Raw genomic sequence first — 23,047 nt, 5'->3', positions numbered from 1 at the left:
AGGGGCAGACACGACGGATTCTAAACACATGAATTTGAAAATGCTATGAATTGCATATTCTCCACTTTATCTGTAGTTATCTAATGAGGTAGGAGGGGGAGGGAGGGTTGGAGTGGAAATGTGTCGATAGCGATCGAAATATGGAATGGGGATGCAACATGGAGGGATGACGATGGTGGGGGAAGACTAATATATCAAGACCCGTTGTCCTTTCGTCTTCAGTTGGTCTCCTGGAACCTTTCAGCTGGTCACTTCTCAAGAAAAAATGGCGGCCAAGTACGTCGTTCTTGCCCTCGCGGCAATATGCATTGCACAGGTATTTATTAACCCTCTATATAGTCTCTGTCTTCGCTGATTCCACTCCTAAAATAGCCTTCAGACAATATTTCCCATCTTTGTTTTAAAAATAATGCCTTAGCTCCTTCACAGTCTCCTTCCTTATATCTCAAGAATATCGCTATTTTATTCAATTTTTACATTCAGTAGTCATAGTAAAACCCGGAGGCCATCTATAGAAATTTTATAATTTAAGTGATCTAAGAAATTCGCGTTAATTTACCAAACCATCTATAAATTCCACCTTAAATTCCATACCTAAAAAGGCTAAATTTCATTAGGAATTTTCTCGCTATCTGTAATTTCCATTCGAATTAAAATTCATGCAGGTTGGGACTGCATTCGATTCTTTTCAGTATGTGCTAACGTGACTTATTGTGACTTAGCGGATTAGTAGCGGAATAAAAAACTTATGATATCTTTGGTATTGGATATCTCTTTCTAACGTTCAATCATGCTCCTGTACGCCAATTTAACTACTGCTAAAAAATTAGAAAAAGAGAAAAATATTTAGCTCCTTAAAATTTTATTAATGCTGCACTGCAAAAATGAAAATTTCTCTACCCCAGTGAAATCATCTATTTTTCGGCAGAACCTCTTCGGAATGAGGTCCAGAAAGGCCCGCTTAATCGGGAGCCTAGGTGGGCCCCAAATAAAGTTTTAGGTCTTCAATTTTATGTTTCATTTAGAGGGAAAGAGTTACTTCATGAGTATAGACTCGTTAAAATTTAGATTAATCTTCATTTGATGTGTTCCTACCACATTATTTTTGCTTTTTCTGTACACCCCGAAGGCACATGACGAAATCTCTTGAAGCTGTCGTGGCCGAAGCAACATTGATCGCGGCGGAGTCGCATGATAAAACTCGCATTTGCTGAAACTATCAATTATTTATGCTTAATTTATGTTTCAAATTGAAAAATATTAAGTTTAAGATTCAAAATTATTTCCTAAAATTAAAAGTGACCCACGAATTAATTTTGAAGTTACTGGTAACCCACCAATCATAAATCAGTAATGCGACAACTGAATATAGCACAAATACACTTCTGCGATTTGAAAAATACAGGATTCGTCCCCTTTCCTGAATATGACCATTCACACGCCTGCGGTCTAGATCAATATCAATCCTCACCTATCCAAATTAAATTTGGAGTGAAGCTGTCACTAGGATATTGATGCCTAATCTAACGTGCACTCTCTAACTGTAATTATGTATTCCATAATAATGCCATCCTAATGTGCTTTAGAGTACATTAAAGATTCTTTAAGTTGTCTCTTACTCTCTTTCTATTTTTTTTCTCCGTTAAATTATTCAATAGCAACTCAATAGCAGCCGTCCTCTCTCACCTTTCTTGATCCCTCCTGTTTATGGAACAAGCGTTTGCTCGATACCCTGTCGAGCCTTTAGCTTCCTTGTATTTATTCGCGTCAGTATCTTTACCGTTTATTTAGCAGTGTCTGACGCAAACTGTGCTTATTTTCCCAGGCAAGCGCGGCATGCCTCGACCGCAGGACCGCTGAGGGCGGTAACACCATCGAGCAGATGATGGATAACGCCAGGACTGACTTCGCGGAGGTGGGCGACGAGGTGGCCAGGGTGGTGAACGTCGATGAGATGAAGGCCCTCATGGAGAACAAGACCAAGAAGCTGGAGGAGCGCACCAAGAACGTGTTGGAGGAAGTGAAGAGGCAGATGGACACCCACGGATCCGAGCTTTTCGAGAGGGTGAACGCCGCCCTCAAGGAGGCCACTGACATGCTCAACGAGTCCCTCAAGAAGATGAAGGAGGGCGCACGCGAGCCCAAGACCCAGGCCTATGAAATGCAGGAGAAGTTCAACGAATCCTTCAACGTATGCAGGACCATCTCGTTCACACACTCCTACCCGTCACAGAGGGAAAAAGATTTATTAAGATCACTTGTACAGCCTCAAATCATGATGGCGTAAAAGTGAATTTAATAAATCCTTAGTTCTAATTGACTAAGTACAAGGAAGCTGGAAAGAGGAATCCATTCTGTTCATTCATGACACCTACAGTGAAAACAGCTCAGTTTTGCAGATTAAGTCTCTCTTCATTTATCACCTATACGTGTACGATGTACAAATACATCCTTCTCAGACATGCCTGTCTATCCTCTTAATTCTCCCTTCAGTTAATCTTCGCACTCTTTCCTAGTTCTTCTTCAATATATTTTTCCATTTATTTCTTATAGGCTTTTCTTTGCCTTTCTTCCTATGAAAATGCCAAGCAGGCCATCTGCGAAAGCCTTTAACAAGTGTACATAGATAACATGAAAAATGACTCCCTATAATGAACCTAGAGGGTGTTTGGTGAGATATTTTTCTATGCCCCTGGCTTACCAAACAAGCTAAAGAGATAAGATGTTTAGCGATGGTTCAAAATAATTATTAGTCGTTAGTTGGAAAGAAATTGAAGAGTGATTCCTGACTTGCTTCATAGAAGAATGTAATTTTCATTCCCCGGACACATATTACAGATTTTGTAATTAATGGTAATCAAAATGTTAGCTAAGCAGTTAATGAGGCTGGGCGTCGTACCCAAGCCAACGGACGTAAACGTGGCTGCTATATGTATCTGAAGGCTGTAATAAAAAAACTGAAATATTACTCAGAAGTTGATTTGCGTTTTAATGAATTAATAATGTAAAACAACAAAATATAACTTCCTTTAGAGACATACACCTCCAGATCTCAAGCTACGGTAGTATAAAAAATATCTCATCGACACCTTTATAACAAGGCTCTTAGAATTTTTGCCGTCAATAAAGTGATATCTTGAAAAAAGTTGAATGAATAAAGTAGTATCACTGGGAAAATTAGGTAGGTAGAGAACTCAACTCTTTATACTTAAGCATAGTATTACATTACCTTTACTGCAGCCAATTGTGTGATTTAATTTTTTAACGGGAAAGCTAGATTCAGTCAATCTTCTGTAACTGAATACGAAGGTTGACTGACGAGTAATACAAGAAAACATTAACATCTGAAAAATAACTTTCTCCGTTTATGTTATTCTTTGGCAGTGCAGTTTCGTTATTTGTCCTTGGATAAATCTGCGTCTTGAATTTAAGATCGCGTAGTCAAATAGTAGCTTTATTTTTTCATAGACGCTACAGATTCCAGGGAATAAAATTTCATCTTATAAATTAAAAAAAATAAATCGAAAATTTTGATAACTATCGCGAAAGGTTTAGTAACTGAAGCAAACCACAGTGAACACAGTGGCCTTGTAGTTTCTGCGCATAGTGTGGGGAAAAGGATTACTAAATACTTGAGCCTGTTTTGATCCTGAGCCTGAATAATGAGATCAATGTCTTCACGTTCAGCATTGTGGAATTTGAAAATTATACAGGAAAAAAAAAAAGCTTAATCCTGTTATATGGTAAGGTTACCATCAGCTACAGATCAGAAGCAAAACTATTTTCTTTGGTCTTCCTATTCATATTCACTTTCATTTTATCTCCCCTACTTCCCTTCTAAAAAAAGACGCGTCGTACACTTTTACATCTGGAAGCTCTTTCGAAGAACCTTAAGATACGCGTATAGGGGATAACGGAAAGTAATTTTCTTACGAGTTACAAATATTTATATTGAAATTATTGCTTCGCCTTGTATTTCCTGCTCTAAATGGATCTATACCAATTATTTACCTAAAAATAGATTAACTGGTTCACTAAAAGGCGTGATTTGATTGCTTTTTATATTCATGGAAAAGAATTCCTGCCTCCAATTATTAAAGACATTAATATTTATCATGTTAGTTATTATTTGAAGGCATATTCGTATTTTGCAGGAAAGAAAGAAATTAAACAACATTGTTTCTTGACATTGCCAGGTGGAAGTGGAGATGGCAATTGTGTATTTTTAAGTAGATATCATACTTTTTACATAACTTATATACTAAAATCGCTATCATTTATGGGCAATGTTGTGAGTATGGTATTTCCTACGAAACTTGGTGAATATTAACTCAGCCAAATTGTATATAATGTTCGACCGCGTAAAAGACCCATAAAAGTATGACGGTGGTAGCATAACACGAGTGTGTCTTCTTGTTTTAAAAAGGGTGTTTCCTACTATTTTTTTATTGCCTATATCGAAAGACAGTCACCACTTGAGTACGTATTTCACGCTTTAAGATTTATAATTGACGATATCTACTTTTCACGATTAAATGGATAGCAAAAATTTTCAAGGACGTGAAAAAGCGACGACTAAATATGATTGATGGGAAAAGTCATGGCGGAGAGGCCATCGATGGGAGTAGCAGGATCAAGAATTCGCCCCCTGCAACCGTGGCTCACGGCGCGGAGAACTTCATCAGGATGGGTTGGGTTGCGTTTGTGGTTAAGTCTTTATGGGATTTAAACGAAGGAGAAGAATGAGGGGGAGGGAGGGTTGGAGTAGAAATGTGTCGATAGCGATCGAAATATGGAATGGGGATGCATCAGGGAGGGATGATGATGGTGGGGGAAAGACTAATATATCCACACCCGTTGTCCATTCGTCTTCAGTTGGTCTCCTTGAACCTTTCATCTGGTCACTTCTCAAGAAAAAATGGCGGCCAAGTACGTCGTTCTTGCCCTCGCGGCAATATGCATTGCACAGGTATTTATTAACCCTCTATATAGTCTCTGTCTTCGCTGATTCCACTACTAAAATAGCCTTCAGACAATATTTCCCATCTTTGTTTTAAAAATAATGCCTTATCTCCTTCACAGTCTCCTTCCTTATATCTCAAGAATATCGCTATTTTATTCAATTTTTACATTCAGTAGTCATAGTAAAAGCCGGAGGCCATCTATAGAAATTTTATAATTTAAGTGATCTAAGAAATTTGCGTTAATTTACCAAACCATCTATAAATTCCACCTTAAATTCCATACCTAAAAAGGCTAAATTTCATTAGGAATTTTCTCGCTATCTGTAATTTCCATTCGAATTAAAATTCATGCAGGTTGGGACTGCATTCGATTCTTTTCAGTATGTACTAAAGTGAATTATTGTGACTTAGTGGATTAGTAGCGGAATAAAAAAACTTATGACGTCTCTGGTATTGGATAACTCTTTCTAACGTACAATTATGCTCCTGTACGCCAATTTAACTACTGCTTAAAAATTAGTAAAGCAGATAAATATTGTATCTCCTTAAAATTTTTCAGCGCGGTGGAGTCACAAGATAAAACTTGCATTTGCTGAAACTATCAATTATTTATGCCCAATTAATGTTTCAAATTGTAAAATATTGAGTTTAAGATTCAAAATTATTTCTAAAAATTAAAAGCGACCCACGAATTAATTTTGAAGTTACTGGTAACCCACCGATCATAAATCAGTAATGCGACAACTGAATATAGCACAAATACTCTTCTGCGATTTGAAAAATACAGGATCAGTCCCCTTTCCTGAATATGACCATTCACACGCCTGCGGTCTAGATCAATATCAATCCTCACCTATCCAAATTAAATTTGGAGTGAAGCTGTCACTAGGATATTGATGCCTAATCTAACGTGCACTCTCTAACTGTAATTATGTATTCCATAATAATGCCATCCTAATGTACTTTAGAGTACATTAAAGATTCTTTAAGTTGTCTCTTACTCTCTTTCTATTTTTTTTCTCCGTTAAATTATTCAATAGCAACTCAATAGCAGCCGTCATCACTCACCTTTCTTGATCCCTCCTGTTTATGGAACAAGCGTTTGCTCGATACCCTGTCTAGCCTTTAGCTTCCTAGTATTTTTTATGCGCGTCAGTATCTTTACCGTTTATTTAGCAGTGTCTAACCTTTTCTTGAGAACAGTCATCTTGGTGGGTCATTGAGATATTAATTGCAATGTACTCTACTTATATTCCCAGGCCAGCGCGGCATCCATCGACCGCAGGTCCGCTGAGGGCGGTAACACCATCGAGCAGGTGATAGAGAACGCTATGGCCTTGCTCGAGGAGCTAAGCGAGGAGGTGACCGAGTATGTGGTCCCCTCCTTCAGTGAGATGAGGGCCCTCATGCAGAGGCTAACCAAGAAGATGGAGGAGCGCAAAAAAAGCGTGTTGGACGACGATAAGAGGCAGATGGAGACCCAGGGATCCGATCTGTCCGAAAGGGCGAACGCCGCCCTCCAGGAGGACACCGTCCAGCTCAACGAGTCCCTCAATAAGACGAAGAGGAGCGCACCCGAGGTAATGACCCAGGCCTCTGAAACGCTGGATCAGTTCGACGATTCCTTCAACGTATGCAGGACCATCTCCTTCACACACTTGTACCCGTCACACAGGGAATAGGATTTATTAAGATCACATTTACAGCACCACATCATGATGTTGTAAAAGTGAATTTTATAAATCCTTAGTTCTAATTGACTAATTATAAGGAAGCTGGAAAGAGGAATCCATTCTGTTCATTCATGATGCCTACAGTGAAAAGAACTCAGTTTTGATGTTTAAGTCTCCCTTCATTTATCACCTATACGTGTACGATGTACAAATACATCCTTCTCAGATATAACTATCTGTCCTCTTAATTCTCCCTTTAGGTAATCTTCGTACGCTATCATAGTTAATCTTCAATATATTTTCTATTTATTTCTCTAACGGCTTTCTTTGCCTTTCTTCCTCTGAAATTGCCAATAAGACCATCTGCGAACGCCTTTAACAAGCGTACATACACATTACGAAACATGACTCCCTTTGAAGAACCTAGAGGATGTTGGGAGTAATTTTACACCAACATGTCCCCACATCGGTACTTCATAGTTATCATAAGTTATGATAACCATGCTATTTATGTTATGATTCATAACATAAATAGTAGCACCTCAGCAGATATGCGGGCAGTGAGATCTCCCACCAACCGTAAATCGGTTCTGAACAAAGTAAACAAAGCACAAATAATCTCCTGCGATTTGAAAAATACAGCATTTGTCTTTTTATGCTTAACATGACCAATTCACATTCCTGTGGCTTAAAGCAGGATCATTCCTCTCATATCCCTATTAACCATGGGAGTGAAGCACTCATTGGGGGATTGATATCTTATCTAACCGGGACTCTATAACTGTTAATAGCTATTCCTTAATAATTGCCATCATCATGTACTTAAGAGTATATTAAACATTCTTTTGAGTGGCCATTACTCTCTATCCATTTGTTTTCCTACAATTAACCCGTTTAATAATCCAAAAGCAATGCACACATATCCTCTCTCCCTCCTTTCTTGATCCCTCCTGTCTATGGAAAAAGCGTTTGCTCGACATACTGTGATAGATGCTTTTAACTTCCTAATATTTATGCACTCCAGTATCCTAACCGTTTATTTAGAAGTGTGAAGCGATGTCATTCACTTCTTTGCTTTTTAATACGAATGAATGTACTTTTCCATTGAATATGGCTTCACATATTTATGGAGTTGTCAGCTGACAATTTAGTACAATTTCTCCGTGGTGGTCGTAATTGAGATACTTTTATGCCGCCATTTTTGCCAACCTACCACAGATTAACAGTCATAATGGCGAAAGTTACAATTGTATTTCTGCTGTTTAAACATTCATTCCAATGACATAGATATAATAATGATAGTGTTTTGTATTCATTTTTGTCTTCTTCATACCCTTTTATTCACCCAGTTTTATTCTTTTGCTATAAACAGGTGCAATTTTTTCCATGCTACCCGTGGCATCGTTAAAGAAACTGCCCTGAATGGGACGTCCATTACTAGCCGAGTGCTCAGCATCAGCCTCCCTTCAGTATTCCTTGCTGAAGTGTGTGCCGAAGGTCGTTCAGAGTTAAGTTACCCAGTTATGGATACAGCATAAGGGACTCGCCAAGAATTACATGGTGTGATCTTGGCAAATAGAAGGGGGACCATCGAGCAGAAGAAATCGTTTGTACTGGAGTTTTTATACGAAAAACTTTTTTTGGACGCAGATGAGAAAATAAAAACTGTGTGTAAATAGTGTTTTGTACAATTGATTTTCATTTTCTACCTCAAAATTCTTCTTTAGAAGGAAATACATAATAATGCATCAGACTTCACTTGAATGAGGTGTTTATTTAATTAGTATCATTGATGCATGTAATACCGTATTATTTTGAAAAATGATTATAACAAATGGTGAATGAAGTTGAAAGGCCTTTATAAGTTTCCGTCGAATACTTTATTAATACGACGCTTTTCGGCCCTAACGCATCTTCCTCGAGTACCTTACGCCTTTGTACGCCTCAGCGTCGAAATTATGCTGAAATTTGTAAAGGTTGTTCATCTTCATTCAGCACGAATTTTCAACAAGTGGAAGCCGAATCTGCCAATTTCATAACTAATGCTTCATGGCTCCTCTCCAAGGCCTCTGAAAATAAAAAAAAAATTGAGAGACATTTCAGTTAAAAGCGTAAAAAACGTTAATGTATTGCAGCATTTATTTGCATGATAATTTTAATGACGTCGGTTCTCTGTTTCTTTTTTTCGTGCAGACTACAGTCGAGACCATGATGACCGAAACTGGTAAGATTGCGAGGGCCACCGGTGATGATGCCGGAAGCGTCCACGACGAGCTCGCCAACCTGTCCAAGAGCGCTATTGAGCAGATCCTCAGCCTGTTCGGACAGTTCCACAACGACGTCCAGGCTGCTGTCACCCGCGCCACCTCATCTTAATCTGCGGTGAAAAATGTAACGTGTGAATTCTTTCCACCATCACTCTGCTACTCATCTCATCAACCCCGTACGTCCGCATGCCTTCCTATTCCAGCCATATTCTCAGAATGAGTGGGAAAAGAAACACTGAAATCTATATCAGCCGGATTGTCCTGATTCGGTTTTACGATCAAATGGAGCAGAATGTCGATTTTCGATACTCTGTGATAAAACACCTATCGACCTGTGTAAAACGAAATTTGTGAACAAATAAACATCATTAATATAGGTAAATTTGTGTTTTCTATTGTTTTATGGTAAATCGCCCACTCAGATAGCCACCTATATTTACTGTTGAATTTACTAACTAGCTTTTAACGTAAGGTTTGGGTGGCCAGACCCTGGCCGCACGCGACGTGAAAGGGCCAATGAAAATCATGGAAAGGGAAAGGAAGGCCTGAATTAACACTCATAGGGCCCCCCACTTGGATTGATGCTGCTGAGAAATACCACAGGTATTTAAAAGAAACGAGTCACCTCCGCGAAAAAAATTCTGTTATATAAATTTTTGGAAAATCAACATGCCTTTTTATGTTTCACTCTCACAATATTGAATATTAATTACATATTCATTATTGGGAATGGTATCTATGGGGGCAGTTCTTAGCGAGGAGATGTTGAAAACGGTGTTAGAGGGTGGAATGTAAGGTAAACGATGGAGGGGACTGAAGGGAACAGGATTTTTAGATAGGTAGATTGAAAGGGAGTAGGCCTTACAGCGAATTGAAAAAGGCAGCCTTGGGAGGAAAGGGGCGGCTGCCAGACAACTTCTTTTTACACCAACGAAGACTACCTTAGTCGGTAGATTACTATCACAATAATTTAATCTTGATTTTTTTATCCAAGATTAAATTTGCGACACAATTTTTATTTTGAACAGCTATCTATGTCAAAGGCGATATTTGGACTCGTAGCATATTTCGGGAGAGAATTTCGAGCGGGGCTTCTATGAGAAGCCATGACATTCATTTAGCTAATGTTGCTTAGAGTTTGATAAAGACGAGGTGGCGTACTGGTGGGTAGACTGTTGTAAAGTGTTGAACTACCAATCAATCGGTCCATGGTTTAAACCGAGGTGAATAGGTGGACAATCTCACCTTCTAGCGGGTAAACTTTTCAGTCCTTTGGGTTTATTTTTGGTGAGCTCTACTCTCTCCTATAGTTTTGGTCAAATCAACTCTAATTTTAGTGTGAGTTGAGCTCTACTCTCATATAGTTATGGTTGAGCTGTACCCGCACACATAGTACACATAGTTTGGGGTGACCTTTAGGCTCTTTTATCTCTACCAGCTGTATCACCATGCAGCCAGAGGTTATAGCCTTGCGTAAAAGTATTAAAACCATTATAGAATAGCATATGATTGTAAGCAATTATTAACATATGTACAAAGATAGAGGTGACTATACGATGGTAAGAGTATCAAAATTCACCTCGTATGGGTAACCGTTGCTAAGAAAATGTTGTTTCATAAATATACATTAACAATTGTTCTAATTACGGGGGACGAATGCAACCTAATACAAATGCTAAAAAAGCCTAACTCCATTACAAATATAAATTTTGTTAATTTATGCCAAGCAATGCCCGCTCATTGTTGGTCAATCATTAAAGTTGAGGTTTACTTAGAAAGACTAAAAAAAGCCGATCCTTTTTTCATTCAGCACTCAAATCTAAATTTTAATTAGCTGGTTAAAAGCTTTCAAGTTATTAATCAACGTGCAATGTAGAAAAATCGAAAGTTACCAATAAATTAAAAATAGCTTACAGGGCATGGTTTTAATGAGCGTTCAAGCACAAGTCTCAATATTTTGGTAAGGACTCTTGGCTTATTTCAGGACTATTTTCTCTCCACCCTCCTTCTTTGAATTAGTAATGATTCTTCTACCGGCCAACTAACCATTGATTGACGCGAATGACCACAGTCATTTCTTAATATCCAAGCATTGATAAAAAACAACAATGGAGTTCATGAAAGGTAATAGTGGGGGATATGACTCGAAAGCCTCCAAAGAAGGTGACGACAAACGGTTGAAAAAATCAGTCGGTATTTCGTAGTAGTAGACTGAAGGCACCATCTGAGCCTTTTTACTGTAGGTTCTACTTTTTTATCTTCCAGATATGATGGGAAAAAACCATTTGCCTGAAAGCGATAAGACATACTGTGAACAATAGATTCTTTTACGACTCTGGTCCGGTTATCGAAGAGAAATGATTCCTTGAAAACTTGTCGCAGTATTAGTAACTAACAAGGACGAAACACCTGCACTGGGAAAATTTTCATGTTAATCCCTTGGCGTAGCAAAAATTCAGACTGAAAAAAACTTGCGTGGAACTTCTCATGTGGTTAAACCCGGTAATGATGAACATATGTATGGAATGTTTGAGTAAACATTCGTAAGAAAATGGTTGTGCATAAAAATAATCGCAACGATGGTTCCATTTTGAGCGTACTCTGTGGAATGGTATTTTAATGCGATATTTTGATGTTAATAACATCCCGTACCATAATTTTGGCCGAAGAAGACGGCAAGAAGTAACTCTAAGAATATAGTTCTTTTTTAAAAACAATGTTGAGTTGACGTATAAGCTCCCAAAATAGTCTGTATTAGCAGTATTGAAAACATAATATTAACAAGTTTTTATATTCCCAAAAAAGTTCACAAAAAAGAATTGCATAATTTAATTAAAAAAATATGGGTAGTTTTAGTTACCCTTTATGAAAAATCTGTGGTGGTGAGGATGCCTTCCTAGAAATTATAGCTGCTAATTTTTTGTATGAACAATCTAATAGATTTTAACTTTAGATACATTTACAACTCAATTTTAAAATGAGAAAAGCGGGGATGATATCAATGCAAAAAGAAATTTCATGCGTAACATTTAATGAATGGTATTCAATTTTTTAAGTTATTGGCCGATTTGAGGAATTTATTTTGAACGAAAATATATTGACCTTTTAATTCTCTTTTTACCTTAGGTCCCACGCATAGGAATGATCTTCTGAAGACGGATTTTTTGGATTCATTGTAGGCACATAAAATTTATGTGTTAGATTACCGACCTTTTCAAAGTTTTATTTCCTCCCCTCAGATAAAATTATTTAAGGACTTCATAGATATAAGTACAGTATAAATGTTAATGTTGAGAATAAGGGAGATATGAGAGCAATATGAATTATAATGAGACGGCGATAAGGATTGCTGATTGGTCCATAATTTCCACTGCAATACATTTTTGTGGCCATGTTTACTCAATTCTTACCTTCTATAACCTGCAGTTTAACCTTCTATATTTATTTTGGAAATTCCGTACAGTAAGTCTACCGGCACTTTTAGTCGAGCGTTAGGGAGCATTTTTTTATATGCGCCTGGCTTACCAACCAAGCTTAAGAGATAAGATGTGCAGCGATGGTTCAAAATAATTATTAACCGTAAGTTCGAAAGATTCCCGACTTGGTTCAGATTAGAAGATAATTTTCATGTACCGGACTGATATTCTGGATTGTTTTAATTAATGGTCATCAAAATGTTTGCCAAGAAATTACTGTGGCTGATCTTCATACCCAACCCAATGGGCGTAAAGTTGGCTGCAACAAAACTTGAAGGGTGTACTAAAAAAACTAAAATGTAATTCAAAAGTTGATGAGACTTTTAATTAACGAATAATGTAAAACAACAATATATAACTTCTTTTAGAGACAATTGAGATTCAATCAAAAGTTGTAGGATGAAGGATAAATTAGTAGGAGTGATGAAACGTGCAATATTTTAAGTCCAATGTAGGAGATTTTGTGAAGTTTTTCTCTGATATAGTATCGCTAAGAAGAACTGTAGGATTTTCGAACTTCGGGTACTAACCACGGCAATAAATCCTATATGTGCAAGGGCTGGTTTACTGGCATTTAACGCTGTCGGATCCGTTTTCTGAGCTCTGCATTAAATTTAGAAAATCAAATACAGACTCGGTTGAGATTCTATTGGGCGGCCTCAATGAGGAAGTAATATGTCCATGATAAAAAAAGTTGTTGGTGATAAAATGTGAAATTGAAAACATCGAGGCATGAGGAATAAGCACTTTTATCCTTTGACGCAACAACGAACTGATTTTCTTATCCGGGTTGTGGATTTGCTTGCATCGTCTGGACCTATGACCAGCCTCAGAAGTTGATATGCGTTTTAATGAACGAATAGTGTAAAACAACAAAATATAACTTCCATTAGAGACATACATCTCAACATATCAAGCTCGGAAATGTAAAAAAATTCCATATCCACACATTATAACAAGGCTTTAATAGTTTTGGCCGTCGATTAAGTGATATCTTGAATTCAATTTAATGAAATAAGCAATATCACTGGTGAAATAGGTAGGTGGAGTACTCAACTCTTTATACCTCGGCATATTATTTCATTACCTTTACTGCAGTCAATTGTGTGAATTTCTTTTTTAACGGAAAAGCTAGATACAGTCTATCTTCTGTAAATGAATACGACGGTTGACTAACGAACAATGCGAGAAAACATTAACTTCTGAAGAATCAGTTTCTCCGTTTATGTTTTTCACTGGCAGTGCAGTTTAGTTCCTTGTCCTTGGATAAGTCTCCTTTTTTAATTGATGCTCGCGTAGTCAAATAGTAGCTTCATTTTTCTTAGACGCTACAGATTCCAGGGAATGAAGCTTCCTCTTAATGCATCAAATAAAATAAATCGAAAAATTTGATAACTTTCGCGAAAGGTTTAGTAACTCTCATCTCATAGTGAACACAGTGGCCTCGTAGTTTCAGCGCATAGTGTGGAGAGAAGGATTACTGAATATTTGAGCCTGTTTTGATCCTGAGCTTGAATGATGAAATCAATGAGTTAATGTGGAGCATTCTGGAAAATTTAAAATTATACAGGAATAAAAATAAATGCTAGATGCTGGTTTTATGGGAAAGTAACCATCAGGTACAGATCAAAACTAATAAATTAGTAAACAGATAAGCAATACTATTTTCTCTGGTGTTACTATTCACATTCACTTCCATTTACGCTCCCCTACTGCCCTACTAATAAAAGACGCTGCGTACACTTTTACATCTGGAAACACTTACTAAGCACCTTAAGACACGCGTATAGGTGAAACCGGAAAGTATTTTTCTTAGGGGTTACAAATATTTATAATGAAATCATTACTTCCTCTTGTATTTTCTACTCTAAATGGCTCTATAACAATTATTTAGTTAACAAAACATGAACGGGTAGGTACACTAAAAAGCGTTATTTGATTGTTTATTAGACTCGTGGAAAAGGTACCTATCTCCGATTATTAAAGACATTTATACTTATCATTTAAGCTATGATTTGAAGTTATATTCGTCTTTTGCAGGCAGGAGGAAAATAATAAAATATTGTTTCTTGAAATTGACCGGTCGAAGTTGGGATGGTTTCGTGTATTTTTTCGCAGATATCTTGCTTTTTACATCACTTAAAGAGTTAAATCGCTATCTTTATTTAGGATATATTGTGGGTGATATCGTATTGCTATATTAAGTGGTAGAAGCGTTGAAAAACTCGATAAAAAATTGAGTGCGAGCATAAAAGTTCTTAAATCATTACTACAACCGCAGGTGGAACAGTGTCGTATTTTCTCGATAAATTCAGTCGCACGTTGTCTGTGTCTACATACGTATAGGTAATTTGTTTTATATAGTGTAACTTGAATAATTTTATAGTTTTACCTCAGAAACTAGGTGAATAATAAGTCAGCCAAATTATATATAATTTTGGACCACGTAAAAGAGCCATATGCGTATCAGGGTGGCAGCATGGCACGAGTGTCTCTTTATTTTCAAAAGGGTGTTTCCTTTTATTTTTTATTTCCTAAATCGAATAATTATTACCTCTGGAGTATGTATTTCAAGCATTCATGTTTTTAAAAGACGTTATCTATTTTTCGCGGATAAATGCAAAGCGAAAATTTTCAAGGGCGCGAAAACGCGATGACTAAGTTTGAGTACTGGGAGAAATTTAGGCGGAAAGGCCTTCGATGGGAGTAGAGGATCAAGAAATCGCCCCCTGCAACCGTGGCTTGCGGCTAGGAGAGCTTCATCAGGGTGGGTCGTGTTGCGTTAGTGGTTAAATCTTCATGGGATTTAACACTAGGAATAACGGACCTGACAGCCTCCCCCTTATCTACCGAATGGAGTCAATTTGATTCCTACCGTTTAAATGTTTATTTTTGCAGTTTATCTATTTTTATATTGATACATTTCTTTAGTTTATCATTTTTGTTTATTACTTCAATAATTCTGACGTAGTTCTAACAAAAAATGATATTTTTTTATTGCGAGATTAGACAATATTGCTTTGAAATTATTTTTCTTACATGCTATGTTGTTTAAATAGGATTAACACAGAGGAGTTGGATAAAACAGCAAACATAGACCTTTCAACACATTTTATCATATTGTTTGAATCATCAAAAATATTGCCTTGGCTACGTGGAAATAGGGAAGATAATTAAATAACTCAAAAAAATTACAGTCGATAAACCACGCATATGTCTAAGGTGCTTTAAAGTTCAAGCATTGTCGTTTATTCACATTGCCCACACAAATGTTTATGGCAGCTCATACAATTTCCAACTGATCAATTCTTTTTGCACTTTGGTTTTGCCTGGAAATATTTCTTTGTGGAAACCCGTACGAAGAATCTGAGGCATTGCATTCGCCCTGCTTTTATCTACATCTTACATGAGGATTAGCAAACTCTGTGACGTGCTTTTTCTTAAACGTCTTGCGCGAAATGTTTTACATAGTCTCCATGAAATCCTGCTAAGTAAGGTGTATTTTCCAACGAGTTGATAGGCCATCACTTAGTAGATGTTCTTGCGGTACATTTGTGATTTCATCTCTCTTGGTACTCCTTTTATGTTTCATTCATCTTTCCCACAATGCTAGTTCCCTGGAATTTTTGCTGTTCAGCGAGTTTGACTTAGTTAATGTAATTATCTACTGTAACCTTTCGTCCTTTTCCAGAAATTATTGCATTAGTTTCAGTACAACTAAATGGCAATCTGCATGAAGTGAATTATCTTTTCGGACATAAGGGAAGGCATTTGCAAGATATTTGCTACCCTTGTAAACAGCAAGCCAATATTCATGGCCGAATTTGTCCAGATTATAAGGAATGTACTTAGATAAATGTACTTAATTTTAATAGGGAAAAGTTGTTCATCGACTGTAATGTACGGACCAGGTTTGTAACAAGCAATGTAATTATCTATGAATCTATCCTACACTATTGAAAAGAAGGCAAACTTGACAGTTCTGGGCGGCGGGAATCTATTACATTTCCCATGAAATCTTAGATGATGCAAAATATTTACAAACCAGTTCCTAGTCGTTCGTTTTAGAAAATGGTATTCCCCAGTCGTTTGAGCAAATACTTGCAATAGAGTGATCATTTGTACCTGATATTCCTTGAGCATAAAATATGGCTATATATGCATCTAGCTCCTCATCGGAAAGAGCAAAATCTTCATAATGAGTGCTTCCACAATTGAACATCGCTTTATAAGAGACAGCAGTGGCGTAAGTATGGGGGGATGAGGGGATGGATCCCCCCAAAGCCTCATAGAATTAAAAAAATATTAATTCTATCGTCTAGTTTTGACTTGTAGTAACTGCATCTGATTAAATTTGAATCTTTAGTTCCAAAATGATGTAAAATATATTTCAAGGCATGTCATTTTTCGAAAAATTTTCCGGTCCTCCAGATGCCTTGAGGGGGGTGGCCATTCCATCTCCCCAAAGCATATTCCCAGTTATGCCACTGTGAGTCAGTATAAACGAATCGATAAATAATCGCAGATAATATCATTGTTTTGTAACTCCGTTTGAAAGGAGAAGAAAATGTATATTACTGCTTATCTTTCGCACTCGTTTCGTCTGAATCATCAGAGTCGCTAGAAACGTTTTGAGGAATAAAATCTTCGAATTCGTCCGAGTCGAAATGATCTTCCGTTTCGCATTCGATTCACCTATCGGTATAGAATGCAACAGAGAAAGGACTTCTTCACGCTTTAGACTACTTTTTCTATCCGTACTGCCAGTCAGGAAAAATGAAAGCCTTACTTCACAGTAGTTTTGCAGTCCACTCGAGAGTTCACTGGATTCACTAATGCAAAGGATAGCGCACGGTTATCCTGTGCGGTAGGCGGCAGCCAGCACTGTCAGAGTCGAAAATGCAATCACAGCAATTTTTATTCTACTGATTTATTTTCCTGGTACGTCAGTGCATCAATTTTTCTGGGGAATCAGTATATGAAAGGTACTTTTTCAGATTCGAAAATCAACTTCCGCGCAATCAAGGATGAAATAAAAGTGCTGCAGCGCAATAAACAGTATTGGCGGGCGGCGGCAGAGGTGGGCGGCGAGAATGGAGGAGTACAGACACGACGGCTTGTAAACACATGAATTTGAAAATGATATGAATTGCAAATTCACCACTTTATCGCAAGGTAAAATAATATCAGGACATTCACATTGTTTGTAGATCCAAACACGGACACGTAATATAAGAAATGCCTTCAAAATCTAGCAAATAATGGCCATAAGGAAAATAAATATATATTTAAACGATTGATGGATTTATATTAATTATTAACATAAGAAGAGATAATCACTTGAATATATGTAACTCTTTGGTGTGTAGAGAAGCAAAATACATTAGGGAGTGAAAATGACTCCCTTTAGTAGTCAAAGGTATATTTTGAAAAATGTTCACTATTTCATTTTCTAGAATTATTTTAATCGCAAAGCCTTATTTTATGTGCGAAATGAATAAAAGTCACGAAATTTCAGGCCAGAAATCGGAAAATATTAGACAGGGCAGAGAAATGAAAACGGCGAGAATTCGAAATGACTCCATTTGTAGATCTAGTGTTAAATGATGGGGAGGTAGAAGGGGGAGGGAGGGTTGGAGTGGAAATGTGTCGATAGCGATCGAAATATGGAATGGGGATGGAATAAGGAGGGATGACGGTGGTGGGGGGAAGACTAATATATCAAGATCTGTTGTCCGTCCGTCTTCAGTTGGTCTCCTGGAAGCTCGACAAACACTTCTCAAGCAAAAATGGCAGCCAAGTACGTTGTCCTTGCCCTCGCGGCAATATGCATTGCACAGGTATTTATTATTCTTCTATATCGTCTCTATCTTCGTAGCTTCCACTCCTCAAAAAGCCTTCAGACAATATTTCCCATCTTTGTTTTTAAATCACGCCTTACCTCCAAAACAATCTCCATCCTTACATCTCAAGAATATCGCTATTTTATTCAATTTCTGCATTCAGTAGTCAAAGTAAAAGCCGGAGAGCATCTATGGAGATTTTATGACTTAAGTATTCTAAGAAATTCGCGTTAATTTAAACACCAAATATATAAATTCCACCTTAAATCCAAACCTAAAGAGGCTAAATTTCATTAGGAATTTTCTCGCTATCTGTAATTTCCATTCGAATTAAAATTCATGCAGGCTGGGACTGCATTCGATTTTTTCAGCATGTAACGAGAATTATGGTGATTTAGTGGACTGGTAGCGGAATAAAAAACTTATGATCTCTTTGGTGGTGGATAATTCTTTCTAACGTGCAATTATGCTCCGGTACGCCAATTTAACTACTGCTAAAAAGCTAGTTAAGCAGAGAAAACTTGTATCCCCTAAAATTTCATTAATGAAGCACCGCAAAAATGGAAATTTCTCTACCCGTGTGAAATCATTTAGTTTTCGACATAACCTCTTCGGAAGGGGCTCCAGAAAGAGCCTCTTAATCGGGAGCTAAGATATGCCCCATATAAAGTGTAGGCCTTCATTTTTATGTTTCATTTGAAGGTAAACAGTTCACTTCATGAGTCTAGACTCCTTAAAATTTACAATAATCTTCTTTTCATGGGTTCCCACCACGCTTTTGTTGCTTTTTCTTTACATCCTGAAGGCACATGACGAAATCTCGTGAAGCTGTCGTGGCCGAAGCAACATTCAGCGCGGTGGAGTCTCGAGATAATGCTCGCGTTTGATAAAGCTATCTACATCTACATAGTACCCTGCGAGCCACCTCTAGTGTGTTTTGCCGGGGGTGATCAATCACCAGCATGCAGCATGCATTTGGACTCCCACATGCACACCACACCGTCCTAAAAACGTCCCGTATAATAACAAACTATACTACTATATGCTGTTAGAAATAGAATATAGAATAGAAATTCAGAAACATGCATTAAGTTTTACATAGGTTAGTAGGCTACACTACAAGTCATGCAATCTATTTACGAGTTCTATTGCTGCCGTTATAATCTCTTATTGATCGTGGAAAAAATGACATTCGGAATCTGTCTGTTCTGCAATCTATCTCTCTTATTTTATTTATATGATCTGATCTTCCGTAGTACGTTGGCGTCCGTAAGATATGGTTAACTTCGTAAGAAAAGACACTGCTCTTGAATTTATCTAAAAGGTTTAGTCTATTTTTCAATCTACGGTCCGACAGAGATTCCCATCCGAGTTTATCTAAGAGGTCAGTTACACTAACAAGACTATCGTAACGACCTTTCACATACCTGGCAGCTCTTCTTTGCACGCGTTCTAACCTCTGTTATTAAGCCTTTTTCATGAGGGTCCCAATTATTATGTCCAATTATTATATCAATTATTTATGTCCAATTAATGTTTAAAATTGAATAAATATTAAGATTAAAATTCAAAATTACTTCAAGAAATTAAAAGCGACCAACGAATTAATTTTGAAGTAACTGGTAAACCACCAAGTATTAATCGGTAATGCGACAACTGAATATAGCACAAATACTCTTCTGCGAATTGAAAAATACAGGATTTGTCGCCTTGGCTGAATAAGACCATTCACACGCCTGCGGTCTAGATCAAGATCAATCCTCGCCAAGTCCAATTAAATTTGGAGGGAAGCTGTCAGTGGGATATTGATGCCTGATCTAACGTGCACTCCCTAACTGTAATTATGTATCCCATAATAATGCCATCATAATGTACTTTAGAGAACATTAAAGATTCTTTAGGTTTTCCCTTACTCTCTTTCTATTTGTTTTTCTCCAATTTACCCGTTATATTATTCAATAGAAATCCACTCAGCTGTCCTCTCTCTCCTTTCTTGATACCTCCTTTTTATGGAACAAGCTTTTGCTCGATACCCTGTCCAGCCTTTAGCTTCCTTGTATTTATGCGCGTCACTATCTTTACCATTTATTTAGCCGTGTCTAACCTTTTTTTGAGAACATTCATCGCTGTGGGTCTTTGAGATATTACTTGCAATGTACTCTACTTATTTTCCCAGGCCAGCGCGGCATCCATCGTCCGCAGGTCCGCTGAGGGCGGTAACACACTTGAGCAGATGATGGCGAACGCAAGGACCCTGCACCCGGAGGCAAGCGCATTGGTGAGATGCAGGCATGTGGACGCCCCCTCCGTCGATGAGGTGGTCCTCGTGGAGAACATGACTAAGGAGGTGGAGGAGGGCACAAACAGCGTGTCGGACGAAAATATGACGCAGATGGAGACCCAAGGATCCGAACTGTCCGAAAGGGGGAACGCCGCCCTCCAGGAGGACACCGTCCAGCTCAATGAGTCCCTCAATGGGATGAAGAGGAGTAAACGCGAGGTAATGACCCAGGCCTCTGAAACGATGGATCAGTTCGACGATTTCTTCAACGCATGCAGGGCCATCTCGTTCACACACTTGTACCCGTCACACAGAGAATAGGCTTTATTAAGATCACATTTACAGCACCGCATCATGATATTGTAAAAGTGAATTTAATATATCCATAGTTCTAAATGACTAAATACAAAGAAGCTGGAAAGAGGAATCCATGCTATTCATTTATGACATATACGGTGGAAGGAACTCAGTTTTGCTGTTCAAGTCTCCCTTCATTTATCACCTATACGTCTACGATGTACAAATACATCATTCTCAGATATACCTATCTGTCCTCTTAATTCTCCCTTCAGTTAATCTTCGTACACTTTCCTAGTTCTTCTTCAATATATTTTCTATTTATTTCTCTAAGGCCTTTCTTTGCCTTTCTTCCTATGAAATTGCCAAGCAACGCAACGCCTTTAACAAGCGTACATACATAATACGAAACATTACTCCCTTTGGAGAACCTAGTGGGTGTTGGGAGATATTTTACTCCAACATGGAACCACATCGGTACTTCATGGTTATTGCAAAAACATTATGGAAAATCAGCACGTATGCGGGCACTGAGAGATCCCACCAAGCATAAATCGGTTCTGAACAAAGGGAACGTAGCACAAATACTCTCCTTTGATTTGAGAAATACAGCATTTGTCTTCTTATGCTGAATACGACTAGTTCAATAAACCTTTGGGGTGAAGCGCTCACTGGGACATTGATGTCTAACATAACGAGCACTCTCCAACTGCAAATAGGTATTCCTTAATATCTGCCATCATGATGCGCTAATAAGTATGCTAAAGAATCATTTGATTGTCCCCTATTCTCAATCCGTTTGTTTTCCTACAATTAACCCGTTTAATAATTCAATAGCAATCCACACATACCCTCTCTCCCTCCTTTCTTCATCCCTCCTGCCTATGGGAAAAGCGTTTGCTCGATATACTGTGATACGATTCTTTTAACTTCCTAACATTTGTGCGCTCCAATGTCTTCACAGTTTATTTAGAAGTGTGAAGCGATGTCATTCACTTCTTTGCTTTTTAATACGAAGGAATGTAATTTTCCTGTAATTAATGTACTTTCGAATATGGCATCACATATTTATGGATGACAGTTGGCAATTTAGTGCGGTTACTCCGCGACGGTCGTATTTGAGATAGTTATATGTCGCCAGTTTGCTAACGCACCCATAGACTAACAGTCATAATGGCGAAAGTTACAACTGTTTTTCTGCAGTTTAAACATTCATTTCAATGATGGAGATATGATATTGATAGAGTTTTGTATGATTGGTTTTCATTTTCATCTTCTTCACTCCACTTTATTCACCCATATTTGTTCTTTTCCTATCAACAGGTGCAAGTGCTTCCATGCGGCATGTTCACAATATTTTCATGCAATATATATAATCTGTGAAGCGATGTCGTACCCTTCTCTGTTTATTTTAATGGGTGTACTTTTCCATGGAATATTGCATCTGATATTTATAGAGTTGTCAGTTGACAATTTATTACGATTACTCCGTGACGGTCGTAATTGAGATACTTTTATGCCGCCAGTTTTGCCATCCCACCCATAGTCTAACAGTTATAATGGCGAAAGTTACAATTGTTTTTCTGTCCTTTAAACATTCATTTGAATGATTGAGATGTGATAATGATAGTGTTTTGTATGATTGGTTTTAATTTTCATCTTCTTCACTCCACTTTATTCACCCATATTTGTTCTTTTGCTTTTAACAGTTTCTTCCATGCCATGATTACGGCTCAATCAAAAGATGCCCTATTAATCGGCAAGCCAATTTCCAGCCGACTGCTTAGCATCAGTCTCCCACCAGTATTCCTAGTTGAAGTGTGTGGCCGAAGAACGTTCACAGTTTAGTTACCCAGTTATGGATACATCATAAGTGACTCGCTAAGATTTATATGGTGTGATCTTGGCAAATAGAAGGGGGACCATCGAGCAGAAAAAATCGTTTGTACTGGAGTTTATACACAAAAATCTTTTTTTGGGCAGACATGAGAAAATAAAAACTGTGTGTAAATAGTGTTTTGTATAATTGATTTTCAATTTCTACCTCAAAATTCTTCTTTGGAAGGAAATATATAATAATGCATCTGACTTCACTTGTATGAGGTGTTTATTTAATTTGTATCATTGATGCATGTAATACCGTATTATTTTGAAAAAATGATCATAACAAATGGTGAATGAAGTTGAAAGGCCTTTATAAGTTTCCGTAGAATAATTTATTAATACGACGCTTTTCGGCCCTAAAG

General features: G+C 37.6%; 2 protein-coding genes across 4 annotated transcripts in view; both read left to right on the top strand.

Moving 5' to 3' along the window:
* Window positions 1–217: 217 nt before the first annotated feature.
* The window catches only part of LOC124156206, a 36,035-nt gene continuing 13,205 nt past the window's right edge, over window positions 218–23,047 (top strand). Inside the window, exons 1-2 of the mRNA XM_046530596.1 lie at window positions 218–316; window positions 1,826–2,191. Of these exons, the coding sequence (XP_046386552.1) occupies window positions 266–316; window positions 1,826–2,191 (417 nt within the window). The 5' untranslated portion in view covers window positions 218–265. The remainder of the gene's footprint in view (window positions 317–1,825; window positions 2,192–23,047) is intronic.
* LOC124156208 lies at window positions 4,864–22,814 on the top strand. Of its 3 annotated transcripts, none has more exons than XM_046530599.1 (3): window positions 4,864–4,969; window positions 6,224–6,544; window positions 8,010–8,391. In XM_046530599.1, the coding sequence occupies exons 1-3, from the start codon at window positions 4,919–4,921 to the stop codon at window positions 8,043–8,045; spliced, it is 408 nt and encodes a 135-aa protein (XP_046386555.1). In that variant the 5' UTR covers window positions 4,864–4,918; the 3' UTR covers window positions 8,046–8,391. The 3 variants fall into 3 exon arrangements, with proteins under 3 accessions (XP_046386555.1, XP_046386554.1, XP_046386553.1); XM_046530598.1 differs by lacking the exons at window positions 6,224–6,544; window positions 8,010–8,391 and adding exons at window positions 20,400–20,723; window positions 22,511–22,814 and having other exon boundaries at window positions 4,885–4,969; XM_046530597.1 differs by lacking the exons at window positions 4,864–4,969; window positions 6,224–6,544; window positions 8,010–8,391 and adding exons at window positions 18,124–18,220; window positions 20,400–20,723; window positions 22,511–22,814.

Source organism: Ischnura elegans, chromosome 3 (genome assembly GCF_921293095.1).
Source record: "Ischnura elegans chromosome 3, ioIscEleg1.1, whole genome shotgun sequence".
Classification (NCBI taxonomy): Eukaryota; Metazoa; Arthropoda; class Insecta; order Odonata; family Coenagrionidae; genus Ischnura; species Ischnura elegans.
Note: the sequence above shows the minus strand (reverse complement) of the source record. Positions and strands in the feature narration are given on the sequence as shown.